This window comes from Ranitomeya imitator, chromosome 1, assembly GCF_032444005.1.
Source record: "Ranitomeya imitator isolate aRanImi1 chromosome 1, aRanImi1.pri, whole genome shotgun sequence".
NCBI lineage: Eukaryota > Metazoa > Chordata > Amphibia > Anura > Dendrobatidae > Ranitomeya > Ranitomeya imitator.
The window spans coordinates 656,521,883-656,536,981 of record NC_091282.1 but is presented as its reverse complement, the minus strand read 5'-3'; the positions used below and the strand labels follow the sequence as shown (position 1 = coordinate 656,536,981).

Below are 15,099 nucleotides of genomic sequence, written 5' to 3'. Positions count from 1 at the left end.
ATACAGGATGTAACTCAGGATCAGAACAGGATCAGTGATGTATGTACACAGTGATTGCACCAGCAGAATAGTGATTACAGCTCTGGAGTATAATACAGGATGTATCTCAGTATCAGTAATGTAATATATGTACACAGTGACTGCATCAGCAGAATAGCGAGTGCAGCTCTGGGGTATAATGCAGGATGTAACTCAGGATCAGTACAGGATAAATAATGCATGAATGCAGTGACTCCACCAGCAGTAAAATGGATAATCAAATTGTGAAGATTACCTTCAAGAAGAAATATATAGTTAGACACCTACATATATGGACCAAGAAGCCGCACGTTTATAAACATAGATTGGTCTTTAATTGGATCAGAAATATATATAACAGTATTGGATGCTGGGAGAAGAGCCGCAAAAAACTCAGGTTCCACCCCAGTCACTGGGAATAGACTACTAAGAACAGCTTAAAAGTTGCATTCCCTTTTGCATTATTGGTTCAATCACAATGAAGCTTGGTGAAGGTTACTGTACTCTACAGAAGATCTCAACAAACCATAAGATTAAAAGAACCAAGATTAGAAATAAACAATCCACTTTAACTTTGGTCACGAATATACAAAGAACATTGTAGCAGACGGTGTGGAATGTTAAGGCATGGCTGTGCACCCTCAAAGAAGACACTAAAAACGTTTTAATTCCTAGACAATCAAAAATTAAATACTTATCAACTTTCCATAAAAATGGGTGGGAGCGATATGGGACCATGTTTGGAGTTTGATGTTAAGGACTAGAGGATAATATCCCCCAAAAAAAAGAGAGAAAGAGAAGACCGAAGAGATGAGTGGATGAGCTGCTTGGTAATCTGTTCAGGTGTTTCCAGGATTTGTTCGGTCAGAGGATTTGCCTTGGCATACCATAGCCAGTCATTCCAGACTGGGAGGCTCCTTTGTTGGTGCCCATCTGTAGACCAATGACGCTCTGCCCTTCTTTTAATTTGTCTTTGGAAAATTCACGTTTGTTTTCCATGGATTTCCTAAAAAAAATTGTAAAGAATTTATTAAACAGGGAAAAAAGTGTTAGTCCTTCTGTATGAGAAAATAATGTCCCCGGATTTACTTAGAAATGCTGAGCATGCTTGTGAATACATTTATTTATTATGGTGTCTATAGACCTTAGATAGCTGTTGGCGAATTGCTCGTTTAGGCTGACAGCGGTCTTTTTACTCCACCATGCACATGAACATTCAGCCTACAGCTGTTTTTCCCAACTAACTTATCGTATGAGCAAGCCACTTAGCCAACAGCTATCTTTACCTACTACCTCATACCCATGATAACGTAGCCAACAGCCATCACTCCTGACATCCCAATACTTGTGGTTCATCTCAGCCAACAACTTTTTTCCTGATTCCCCCCATAAACATGAAAGCTCAACTCAGCCAAGTCTTTGTGTGTTCTCTATGGGGAGTGTGGAGCGAGCAGTTGCTTTATGTCTCTAGCAGTGTCCAGCGTTGGACTGGAGCACCTTGGGCCCACCACAGAAAATCATTCTTGGTGCCCACTATATAGCTACATAGAAATAAATACAATACCACCAATTGTGTGGTAATACATGCTAATATCAGGGTATAATATAAGGTAGTACACATCTTAATTATGTAGCAGGGGTTGGGGTAGCCCCCTCACAGAATATAAGGTAGCCTCCTCAAAATATAACGCAGCCCCCCTCATAGGGTATAATACAGCACCCCCTCATAGGGTATAATGCAGCCCTTTCCACCACCTTCATCATTGCTTTCTCCCTCAATACCCCATCATTGCCCATTCCACCACCTCCATCATTGCCTCCTCCGCCACCACCTATATAATTGTTTTTTCCCCCACCACTCCCATTATTGCCCTCTCCATCTCCTCATCATTGTATACCAGCAGGTGCAAGTGTCTGGGCCCACCGGAGAATCCTACGGTTACCCAGTGGGCCAGTCCGTCCCTGGCAGTGTCCTTTGTAGCTGAAGGAAAGAAGTGTTTGGAGTTCAGAGGAGAGTCTGCAGGATCACATACACATCAGATGGACTTTATTGTGAAGAAGGGGGGCATTAAATTAAGTGTAATATCAAGAGCACCATTGAAATCTTCTGCAAATTATGCCTTGTGTATAGAGCAAAATTGTGGTCCTTTTCTAGTCTTGTTTTCCCAGTAAAGATCATCTTGTCGTAAAATAGATTGGAAACTGCTTTTTCTTGATGAATCAATACAAAGTAATGCATGCCTGTGATTGAACCTGAAGTATGGCCACCACTAAGCCACGTTCCCATCTATGAACTAGTGTGCAAAAATGTAAACTCTGCTTGACTTTGGCTAAAAGTACTCACTTAGGGAACCAGTTGGGGTCTCCACGGAATTGGCCGTCGCTCTTTGTAACCGCCACACCACCCAAATTCATCAGGGTCCGCTGTACGCTGGCCATATCCTTGCCTATGGTAAAAAGAGAAGCAAAGCATTATTTCAAGTTATTTTAAAAATACGCTGATCTTGCCGTTATTTTCTGCCATGTCAGCAAATCGGTTGAGTCTTTTTAGCATAAAGCTTAGGGTGCAAGCAGTTCAAAGATGTACATCAATAGGCTACTCATTAAGTACAAAATTACATAAGATATGATGGTGTAAAGTATTGGGGTGACATTTGGCCTCCATACCTTCCCATAGGTCAACTGTCTGGAACAAGTCAGTAGCTGCAATGCCATATCGCTCACAGGCCTTCAGGAACTGAGACACTTGTTCCATCTGTTTGAAGGCCATTGCGGATGTTTGGATTTTGGCGACTGAACCCGGGGCAAGGGAATTAATCAGGTGGGAAAGTACCTAAAGTAATGAGAAAAAAAAAATATAATATAATATACACACATACACACTACTCCTTATCAGACAGTTCTGGAAGAAAATATTAAAATCTTTACAGGAGTTTAAGCCTGAGTTACATCTATGAAGAATTCATATTAAACAATTGGGGCAATTGCACCAACAAGAACCCTTGTACTCACAGTGCCATCCTTCAGCCACTTCTGAAAACCAGACTTTCCCTCTTCTTCCGGGCGCCCACATTCTGCAGGGCACTGGCTGGTTATCCATTGCACCAAGATGTTCTCCAATTCTGGGTCGTACTTCTGATCAATCTTCATCTGTACTTCCCTGCTCAGTCCGTATGAAGGTCCTTTGTTTGCCATTTTAGTGGTTGGTGGTTTGGGTTTCTGTAAGAAAGAAACAATAAGCTACGTAAGGAACACGGAGATCAACCCCTACACTTATATTTTGGAATATGACTTCATGGACCACAAATGGAACAAGTTGGACTTGAAACCAGAATTAAAATGGAAAAAGGTTTCTGCCTGGCATGAACTTTGTGACTGAGGTTTTATGAGCGAAATAAAAAGCACTTCTGTTGGTGTCATAGAAAAAAGGAACAATAGAGTTGTTGTATTGTTGAGTATTGCCGGTTTACGCACTCCGTAGTTCCATACCAATGTTGGCATCTGGCTGCTAATCAGTGGAGATGTCGGGTGTTAGACTCCTACTGACCTGATATTCATGGCATACACAGGAGAGCTTGGCACGACCCAGTGCTAATGTGTTCTCTGCTAATGAGCTGCTGCCCAACTCCTCTGGCAGTGGCTTATCTCCCTTAGAACCAAAGGGTCATCCATTTAAAACCTTCTCTTCCCCAACATCTGTTGGGAGGCCTCAGTTAACTGAGGACTGATATCTGTCGGTTTGAGCAACCTTAATCTAATGTGTATGGGAAGCCATTATAAGAAAATTAGTTTTGTAGTATATATCGTTTTTGTAATTTTTTTTCAATATCACTCTCCGAATTTAAAAAAAAATAAAAAATATTACAGGTTTCACAGTGGCCCCTGAGGCTTTGTTGGGCTCTAACTAATTGTCGTTTCTAGAAATCCTCATGTGGCACAAAACCTTGATTTAAACAATAAGTAATTTTCTTATGAGACATTCAAGACTTCTGGTTCAGAGTAGCTGATAAGATTGAGAGCACAAGCCACATGTCCCAAACTATAACTACTTTCTGAGAACCTTGCTAAACTTTCATTCCAAGACTTGCAGCTCCTAGAACTTTAGGAGTTTTTACCTAAACTATATTCAACTGAACTCTTCAACTTACAAAGCGCCCGGAAATTCACAGCCCACAGGAAACTCCCTCACCATGTCCTGTTTGTGTTACATGGAAGCCATAAACGGTAAGCCGCTATATATTCAGGGTCTGACGAACATGGTGTTAAACATTAGATTTAATTTTTCCATAAAAAGTCACTTTCCTTAGTTCTTTTTATTGTGAATCAAATTCCTGATCTTTTATGATATAACATGTTTCATGTAGAGGAAGCCCTTCACAGGTTCTCGCCACCAAGTATGGGTGGATCTAAACCCTGCAGTGCCCCTTCTCCAAGGATCTCATTGCAGCTCCATGGGCTGAATCCTCAAACACCTTTACTTACAATCAAAAGAAGTCAGGAGCTCCCTCAAATGCCAGTATTGGCCTCACACTTCTAGAAATTACAGTGGCTGTACATTATCCTATGTAAAAGAGGTCACTAACTCAATATATTCAAGGCCAAATTATTGGATTTTATTAGGATTATTATGGCCGAGAGGTCAGTTTCCATTGGCAGAAGCTCTGTAGCATAACGTAAAGGTCTCTCGATAACCCCCCTGACTCAGTGCTCCTCTATTACTGTAATTACTGATAATGAGCCAGAGCCCTGTATAAATACGCTGGCTGCAGCAATCACATAACTCGGGGATATGTTCCAAGTTTACTGCAGAGAGATTAAAAGGCAGCTATCGCCTGCGCGCCACAGAGTCAAAACAGTTTCTCCCTAGATAAGAAAACAGTACATGTATTCATTACAAGACTGGAAACCTTTGAGGTACACTGTGCCCATGTGTACTAGCTATACCACTGCCAGCAGTCTCATGTCATATGTACTAGCCTTACCACTAGTAAGGGAACACTTAAGCAATAGAATACAACTCTGAATAAATCAAACTTCTGTGAAATCATACTGTCCACTTAGGAACCAACACTGTTTGACAATCAATTTCACATGCTGTTGTGCAAATGGAATAGACAACAGATGGAAATTATTGGCAATTATCAAGACTCACTCAATAAAGGAGTGGTTCTGCAGGTGGGGACCACAGACCACATCTCAGTACCAATGCTTTCTGGCTGATGTTTTGGTCACTTTTGAATGTTTGTTGTGCTTTCACTAATGGTAGCACGAGATGGACTCTCGTGCAGCTCATCCAGGATGGCACATCAATGCAAGCTGTGGCAAGAAGGTTTGCTGTGTATGTCAGTGTAGTGTCCAGAGGCTGGAGGTGCTACCAGGAGACAGGCCAGTACACCAGGAGATGTGGAGGGGGCCGTAGGAGGACAACAACCCAGTTGCTGGACCGCTATCTCAGCCTTTGTGCAAGAACTAGGAGGAGCACTGCCAGAGCCCTGCAAAAAGACCTCCAGCAGGCCACAAATGTGCATGTGTCTGCACAAACGGTTAGACCATCCTTATAGTGTCAGTTTCTGAGTGCCCGATGTCCACAGATGGGGGTTGTGCTCACAGCTCAACACCATGCAGGATGCTTGGCATTTGCCACAGAACACCAGGATTGGCAAATTTGCCACTGGCGCCCTGTGCTCTTCACAGATGAAAGCAGGTTCACACTGAGCACGTGACAGACGTGACAGAGTCTGAAGACACTGTGGAGAGCGATCTGCTGCTTGCAGCATCCTTTAGCATGACTGGTTTGGCAGTGGGTTCGTAATAGTGTGAGGTGGCATTTCTTTGGAGGGCCGCACAGCCCTTCGTGTGCTCGCCAGAGCTAGCTTGACTGCCATTAGGTCCTGAGATGAGATCCTCAGACCATATGCTGGAGCGGTTGACACTGGGTTCCTCCTAATGCAGGACAACGTCAAACCTCGTGTGCCTGGAGTGTGTCAGCAGTTCCTGCAAGATGAAGGCATTGAAGCTATGGACTGGCCCGCCTATTCCACAGACCTGAATCCGATTTAACACATCTTTTACATCATGTCTCGCACCATCCACCAATGTCACGTTGCACCACAGACTGTCCAGAAGTTGGCAGATGCTTTAGTCCAGGTCTGGGAGGAGATCCCTCAGGAGACCATCCGCCGCCTCATCAGGAGCATACCCAGGAATTGAAGGGAGGTCATACAGGCACGTGAAGGCCACACACACTACTGAGCATCATTTCCTTGTCTTGAGGCATTTCCACTGAAGTTGGATCAGCCTATAACTTCATTTTCCACTTTGATTTTGAGCATCATTCCAACTCCAGACCTCTGCGGGATATTAGTTGTGATTTACATTGATAATTTTTAGGTTTTATTGTTCTCAACACATTCCGCTATGTAATGAAGATTTACAACAGGAATATTTCATACAGTGATATCTACAGTGTGGGATTTTAGTGTTCCTTTATTTTTTTTGAGCAGTTTATATGAGGGCTCGGCCTGGCCAAGAGTTTGTGTTCTCTGCGAGAACCTTTGCCAGAGTAGTCATCTACATACCAAACATTAGGAAAATGGAGGAACGGATTTCAGCATCATGATCTTCAGTTAAAAACACAATGTATTAGGTATGTGTATAAAATAAATAAATAAATAAATTAAAAAAAAACACTAAAATTGGTATTTTCAGAAAAAGAGCTGAATAGTGAATCAACTTGTTGCACGCGAATGTGCCCTATAAGGTTTCAGTGTCTGAAGAAATAGTCACATGCAGTTTTTCCCATGCAGAATGCTTCACTCGCTCACATTCCAGCTCCTGTTGCTGCAGCAAAGCAAACATTGTCCTGTATGAACCAAGGTTCCTCCACAGCTCCACAGTACTTTTCCACCACTTGTTTGGAAGCCAGCCAGTATTCTGTCATAGGGAAAAGATAGCCAGGCGGTTGCTAAGAGACAAAACCGCAGCCTGTCCACGCTTGCCCAAAAACTACAGCGATGATGCAATGGCAACAAGATTTATTAAAGCTAATCAAGCTCTTTACAGAAGAACACACCACAGAGCAGTATATGATACATTGCCCTAAAAGTAACGGAGCGATTAAAAGTTAACAGTAAGCAACAATTGGTAATTATTCACTGCCGACTGCCATAAATATGTAGCAGCACTCGTGTGTAAACCAAGCTGATTCAATAAAGTTAATGATTAGCATTTTACACTTTATCTAGAGAAGGAATCCACATACAGAGTGGAGTTATTTTTTACATAGATAATAATTAATTACCGTGTACTCATCCCGAGTTACCTCTTGTATTACACTCCAGAGCTGCACTCACTATTCTGCTGGTGCAGTCACTGTGTACATACATTACTGATCCTGTACTGGTCCCGAGTTACATCCTGTTTTATACTCCAGAGCTGCACTCACTATTCTGCTGGAGCATTCACTGTGTATATACACATACATTACTGATCCTGAGTTACATCCTGTATTATACTCCAGAGCTGCGCTCACTATTCTGTTGGTGCAGTCACTATGTACATACATTACATTACTGATCCTGTACTGATCCGGAGTTACATCCTGCATTATACTCCAGAGCTGCACTCATTCTGCTGGTGTAGTCACTGTGTACATACATTACTGGTCCTGAGTTAATAATAATAATAATAATAATAATAAATATATAGCGCCAACATATTCCACAGCGCTTTACAGTTGAAGGGTATGTGCACACGTTGCAGATTTCCTGCAGATCTGCAGCTTTTTTTTTACGCACAGAAACGCTGCAGATCTGCAAGTGATTTACAGTATAATGTAAATCAATGGCAAAAAAAAAAAGTTGCTGTGCTAATGGTGCAGAAAAATCTGCACCGAAAACTCAGCATATTAAAAAAGGGCCATGTCAATTCTTTTTGCAGATCTGCTGCGTTTCTGCACCCATTCCATAATAGAAATCGGCAGGGGTAAAAAAAGGAAGAAATCCGCACAAAAATCTGCAACATGTGCACAGACCAAAAAAAAAGGCGCAGATTCTGACCTGTGTTTTCTGCCAAGAAATGCAGAATCTGCACAGAAAATTCCACAGTCAAATCTGCAACGTGTGCACATAGACTCGAGCGTGGGAACTTTTCTGAATATTTTCCCAGCCTCGACGTCATATGAGGACAACCAGCAGAGGGCGCATCACCGCGACTGAAGGTAACTATAGGTCATTGACCTACATTACCTTCATTCCCCGGGGTTTTACAGGCATGAGCACAGCTGCATTATAGCAGAGCTCCTGCCTGTAAAATATTTTAACCCCTTCAAATGGATCTACATCGTGGGACGTTACAGATCATCGGAAGGTATGTATATTATTGGTTTATTATTTTTAATTTGCTACAGAACGAGGGTCTTCAGGTGGATTGAGAGAGCAATAAAATATTAAAACAACCTGTGTGTTTATGTCATTAAAATACTTTGTAACAATGTGTGTGTGTTTTTAACCCTTTCATACAATTGGATTAATAATGGATAGGTGTCAGAATTGACGCCTCTCCATTATTGATCTGGCTTAATGTCACCTTACAATAGCAAGGTGACATTAACCCTTCATTACCCCATATCCCACTGCTACACGGGAATGGGAAGAGAGTGGCCAAGTGCCAGAATAGGCGCATCTTCCAGATGTGTCTTTTCTGGGGTGGCTGGGGGCAGATGTTTTTAGCCAGGGGGGGGGACCAATAACCATGGACCCTCTCCAGGATATTAATATCTGCCCTCAGTCACTGGCTTTACTACTCTGGCGGAGAAAATTGCGCAGGAGCCCACGCCAATTTTTTCCGCATTTTAACCCTTAAATGTAATAGCTAGAGTGCCCAAATTTTGCACATACACACTACTAACATTAGTAGTGTGTAATATGAAAAAAAATGGGGATATGACATGGTTTAACGCATGTAAACCATGTCTCATATGTCGGGTTTAGGAAGGAGAAATGAAAAGCCGGCAATTTCCATGACAGACGGAAGTGCCCCTTAGACGAATATATATATATTTTTTTTTTCATTCGTCTAAGGGGCACTTCCGTCTGTCTGTCACGGAAATCCAAAGTCGCTGACGGGCACAGTCCGGCCGTGAAATGGTCGCTCCCTACTCCCCTGCAGTCAGTGCCCCCTCCATACTCCCCCAAAGTCAGCGCCCGCCACCCACATAGCGTTTTAGCAGTCCGTTAAACCGACTGCGTTACACCGCGGCATAACGCGGTGTAACACAGTCTGTTAACGCTGCTATTAACACTGTGTGACAAACTTTTTACTATGGATGCTGCCTATGATGAGTATGCAATAGCTGTTGTAAAGAAACTGATCCCAGAATGGAGAACACTATAGTAAGCACTATGTAAACTCTGAAATCAGGAAATGCTAGGAATGTTTGGTAGTTCAATGTATTTTCAAAGTAATTACATTTTTGTGTAGATAATTCCATAAGTAAGCTATAATATGGTGTTCACTGGTGGATATAGGTTTTAAAAGTTATTTTCAATCCATTTTGAGAGCACCTCGTGGCATCCAACATGGTGATTTGTACAGATCCATACAGGCAATGGAGGACATGGAATTCAGAGATTCTAAAGCCATCATGTATAAAAGTGAAGATTAAAGAGGAATCAAATATTCTTGCAGGTTTTCATCATATCTGGGCAAACAATCACTTTGCCCAAAGATTAGAAGCTACCAAATCAGAGCCTCCACCCTGGTGTCCCCGCACCTACAGCCCCGCTGGGTGTGAATGTGATCCAGTCTGTGAAAGTCAAACAAGGCCATGCCCTGAAGGCACACAGTGAGCCAGACCCACCCGTCCCAGATGTTAGCGGTGACCAGTCAGATGATTGATAACAGGAATTGATATGTGAAGATTTTCATTTGGGTAGTGAAACATTACAGAGCGAGGTGAAGAGTTAACACACAGGAGTGGCAAAACAGATGTCTGTAGTAAGAGGATGTGAGACGTGTAGTGCGGCCAACGTGTTCCATGAAGCGGATCTGAGCTCATTATTATTATCATCATCGAGACAGCGATACACAAAGCTGTGGCTTACGTCAGCCGATACCCCTTCTCCAACCTGGATGCCATCCTCCGCTCATTATTTACCTTTACAGATAGCCTTAAGGAAATCATGTTCTGCCTATGTGCACACTTTGAGGATTTTGCAGCGGGTCCACAGTGGATTGGCCGCTGTGGACCCGCAGCTGTTTTCCCTGAGTTTACAGCACCATGTAATCCTATGGAAAACAAAATCCGCAGTGCACATGCTGCAGAAAAAAAAAAAAAACACGCGGAAACGCAGCGTTGCTTATTCCGCAGCATGTCAATTCTTTGTGCGGATTCCGCAGCAGTTTACACCTGCTCCTCAATAGGAATCCACAGGTGGAATCTGCACAAAATTTGCAAACAAAACAGGGTAAATCCGCGGTAATTCCGCAGTGCGGTTTACCTGGGGATTTACCAAAATCAGTCCAGAAAAATCTGCAGGTAAACCGCACTGCGGAATTACTGCGGATAATCCGCAGGGTGTGCACGTGGCCTTAAGCTATGTTCACATGTTGCGTTTTTGAAGCTTTTTTTGCTGAGGTTTTTTTTTAATGCAAATTTTAGGCTGCGTTTTAAAGTACTTTCAAAGTATATGAGAGTTCAGAAATCTCACGCACACACTGATTTTATTTTCCTGACCGATTTAGAAAACGGCTTAATTTAGCATGTCACTTTCAGCATATTTGCAGCGTTTTTTCACCCACAGAAAGCAATGGGTAAGTGCAAAAACACAGCAAAAAAAAAAAAAAAAACAACAAAACTCTTTGTAAGCTGCTTTTTTACTGCCAAAAGAGCAGGGGAAAAAACGCAGCAAATACACAATGTGTGAACATAGCCTAGTTGCCGCTTTAAGGCCATCAGACTTCTGGTCATGTACGAGCACCGATCAGCTACATACAGGACTATCAATGCTCCTTTAACCCCTTCACGACCTTGCCCTATGCCATTTTTGCGTTCTTGTTTTTCGCTCCCCTCCTTCCCAGAACCATAACTTTTTTTTATTTTTCCATCACTATGGCCATGTGAGGGCTTGTTTTTTGCGGGACGAGTTGTACTTTTGAAAGACATCATTGGTTTTAGCATGTCGTGTACTAGAAAATGGGAAAAAAATTCCAAGTGCGGTGAAATTGCAAAAAAAGTGCAATCCCACACTAGTTTTTTGGCTTTTTTGCTAGGTTCACTAAATGCTAAAACGGACCTGCCATTTTGATTCTCCAGGTCATTACGAGTCCATAGATAAAACGTAACCTAGACGTGTTTGGTGTCTAAGTGGCAAAAAAAAATTCCAACTTTGCCTAAAAAAAATAAAAAAAATTGTTCAATTTTCCAATACCCGTCGTGTCTCCATTTTTCGTGATCTGGGGTCAGGTGAGGGCTTATTTTTTGCGTGCCGAGCTGACGTTTTTTATGATACCATTTTGGTGCAGATACGTTCTTTTGATCATCCGTTATTGCATTTTAATGCATTGTCGCGGCAACCAAAAAAAACGTAATTCTGGCATTTCAATTTTTTGTCTCGCTACGCTGTTAAGCGATCAGGTTAATCCTATTTTTTTATTGATAGATCGGGCGATTCTGAACGCTGCGATACCAAATATGTGCAGGTTTGATTTTTTTGTTATTGTTTTATTTTGAATGGGGCAAAAACTTTTTTTTTTTTTTTTTACTTTTGCCATGCTTCAATAGCCTCCATGGGAGACTAGAAGCTGGCACAACTCGATCAGTTCAGCTACATGGGAGCGATCACAGATCGCTTCCATGTAGCTGAATTCCTGCATGATTATGAGTGCCGACCACAGGGTGGCGCTCATAGCAATCCGGCATCAATAACCATAGAGATCTCAAGGACCTCTATGGTTACTATGCAGATGCATTGCTGACCCCCGATCATGTGACGGGGTCGGCGATGCGCTCATTTCCGGCCCGACGGCCGGAAGCGCCAGTTAAATGCCGCTGTCAGCATTTGACGGCGGCATTTAACTAGTTAACCCCTTTACCCCCAAGGGTGGTTTGCACGTTAATGACCGGGCCAATTTTTACAATTCTGACCACTGTCCCTTTATGAGGTTATAATTCTGGAACGCTTCAATGGATCCTGGTGATTCTGACATTGTTTTCTCGTGACATATTGTACTTCATGACAATGGTAAAAATTCTTTGATAGTACCTGCGTTTAATTTGTGAAAAAAACGGAAATTTGGCGAAAATTATGAAAATTTCGCAATTTTCCAACTTTGAATTTTTATGCAATTAAATCACAGACATATGTCACACAAAGTACTTAATAAGTAACATTTCCCACATGTCTACTTTACATCAGCACAATTTTGGAACCAAAATTTTTTTTTGTTAGGGAGTTATAAGGGTTAAAAGTTGACCAGCAATTTCTCATTTCTACAACACCATTTTATTTTAGGGACCACATCTCATTTGAAGTCATTTTGAGGGGTCAATATGATAGAAAATACCCAAGTGTGACACCATTCTAAAAACTACACCCCTCAAGGTGCTCAAAACCATATTCAAGAAGTTTATTAACCCTTCTGGTGCTTCACAGGAATTTTTTGAATGTTTAAATAAAAATGAACATTTAACTTTTTTTCACAAAAAATTTAATTCAGCTCCAATTTGTTTTATTTTACCAAGGGTAACAGGAGAAAATGGACCCCAAACATTGTTGTACAATTTGTCCTGAGTATGCCAATACCCCACATGTGGGGGTAAACCACTGTTTGGGCGCATGGCAGAGCTCGGAAGCGAAGGAGTGCCATTTGACTTTTCAATGCAAAATTGACTGGAATTGAGATGGGACGCCATGTTTCATTTGGAGAGCCCCTGATGTGGCTAAACATTGAAACCCCCCACAAGTGACACCATTTTGGAAAGTAGACCCCCTAAGGAACTTATCTAGAGGTGTGGTGAGCACTTTGACCCAACAAGTGCTTCACAGAAGTATATAATGTAGAACCGTAAAAATAAAAAATCATATTTTTTCACAAAAATTATCTTTTCGCCCCCAATATTTTATTTTCCCAAGGGTAAGAGAAGAAATTGGACCCCAAAAGTTGTTGTACAATTTGTCCTGAGTACGCTGATAGCCCATATGTGGGGGTAAACCACTGTTTGGGGGGATGGGAGAGCTCGGAAGGGAAGGAGCGCCGTTTGACTTTTCAATGCAAAATTGACAGGAATTGAGATGGGACGCCATGTTGCGTTTGAAGAGCCACTGATGTGCCTAAACATTGAAACCCCCCACAAGTGACACCATTTTGGAAAGTAGACCCCCTAAGGAACTTATCTAGAGGTGTGGTGAGCACTTTGACCCACCAAGTGCTTCACAGACGTTTATAATGCAGAGCCGTAAAAATAAAACAAAATTTGTTTCCCACAAAAATTATTTTTTTAGCCCCCAGTTTTGTATTTTCCTTAGGGTAACAGGAGAAATTGGACCCCAAAATTTGTTGCCCAATTTGTCCTGAGTGCGATGATACACCATATGTGGGGGGAACCACTGTTTGGGCACATGGGAGGGCTCAGAAGGGAAGGAGTGCCATTTGAATGCAGACTTAGATGGAATGGTCTGCAGGTGTCACATTGCGTTTGCAGAGCCCCTAATGTACCTAAACAGTAGAAACCCCCCACAAGTGACACCATTTTGGAAAGTAGACCCCCTTAGGAACTTATCTAGATGTGTGCTGAGCGCTTTGACCCACCAAGGGCTTCACATAAGTTTATAATGGAGAGCCGTAAAAATAAAACAAAATTTGTTTCCCACAAAAATTATTTTTTTAGCCCCCAGTTTTGTATTTTCCTTAGGGTAACAGGAGAAATTGGACCCCAAAATTTGTTGCCCAATTTGTCCTGAGTGCGATGATACACCATATGTGGGGGGAACCACTGTTTGGGCACATGGGAGGGCTCAGAAGGGAAGGAGTGCCATTTGAATGCAGACTTAGATGGAATGGTCTGCAGACGTCACATTGCGTTTGCAGAACCCCTAATGTACCTAAACAGTAGAAACCCCCCACAAGTGACCCCATATTGGAAACTAGACCCCCCAGGGAACTAATCTAGATGTGTTGTGAGAACTTTGAACCCCCAAGTGTTTCACTACAGTTTATAACGCAGAGCCGTGAAAATAAAAAATCTTTTTGTTTTCCCACAAAAAATATGTTTTAGCCCCGAGTTTTGTATTTTCCCAAGGGTAACAGGAGAAATTGGACCCCAAAAGTTGTTGTCCTATTTGTCCTGAGTACGCTGATACCCCATATGTTGGGGTAAACCCCTGTTTGGGCACACGGGAGAGCTCGGAAGGGAAGAAGCACTGTTTTACTTTTTCAACGCAGAATTGGCTGGAATTGAGATCGGACGCCATGTCGCGTTTGGAGAGCCCCTGATGTGCCTAAACAGTGGAAATCCCACAATTATAACTGAAACCCTAATCCAAACACATCCCTAACCCTAACCCCAACAGTAACCCTAACCACACCTCTAACCCAGACACACCCCTAACCCTAATCCCAACCCTATTCCCAACCGTAAATGTAATCTAAACCCTAACTGTAACTTTAGCCCCAACCCAAACTGTAGCCCTAGCTCTAACCCTAGCCCTAACCCTAACCCTAACTCTAGCCCTAACCCTAGCCCTAACCCTAACCCTAGCCCTAATGGGAAAATGGAAATAAATACTTTTTTTAATTTTTCCCTAACTAAGGGGGTGATGAAGGGGGGTTTGATTTACTTTTATAGCGGGTTTTTTAGCGGATTTTTATGATTGGCAGCCGTCACACACTGAAAGACGCTTTTTATTGCAAAAAATATTTTTTGCGTTACCACATTTTGAGAGCTATAATTTTTCTATATTTTGGTCCACAGAGTCATGTGAGGTCTTGTTTTTTGCGGGACGAGTTGACGTTTTTATTGGTAACATTTTTGGGCACGTGACATTTTTTGATCGCTTTTTATTCCGATTTTTGTGAGGCAGA

The 15,099-nt window shown here is 42.2% G+C and overlaps 1 protein-coding gene across 2 annotated transcripts in view; it reads right to left on the bottom strand.

Annotated features, from left to right (window-relative positions):
- Nucleotides 1-330: 330 nt before the first annotated feature.
- Nucleotides 331-15,099, bottom strand: part of TAGLN2 (transgelin 2) — a 37,893-nt gene continuing 23,124 nt past the window's right edge. For both annotated transcript variants that reach the window (XM_069728768.1, XM_069728769.1), the window contains 4 exons: nt 3,031-3,237; nt 2,686-2,851; nt 2,363-2,465; nt 331-1,024 (listed from right to left, as the gene is read on the bottom strand). In XM_069728768.1, the coding sequence (XP_069584869.1) occupies nt 883-1,024; nt 2,363-2,465; nt 2,686-2,851; nt 3,031-3,213 (594 nt within the window). In that variant the 5' untranslated portion in view covers nt 3,214-3,237 and the 3' untranslated portion in view covers nt 331-882. The remainder of the gene's footprint in view (nt 1,025-2,362; nt 2,466-2,685; nt 2,852-3,030; nt 3,238-15,099) is intronic.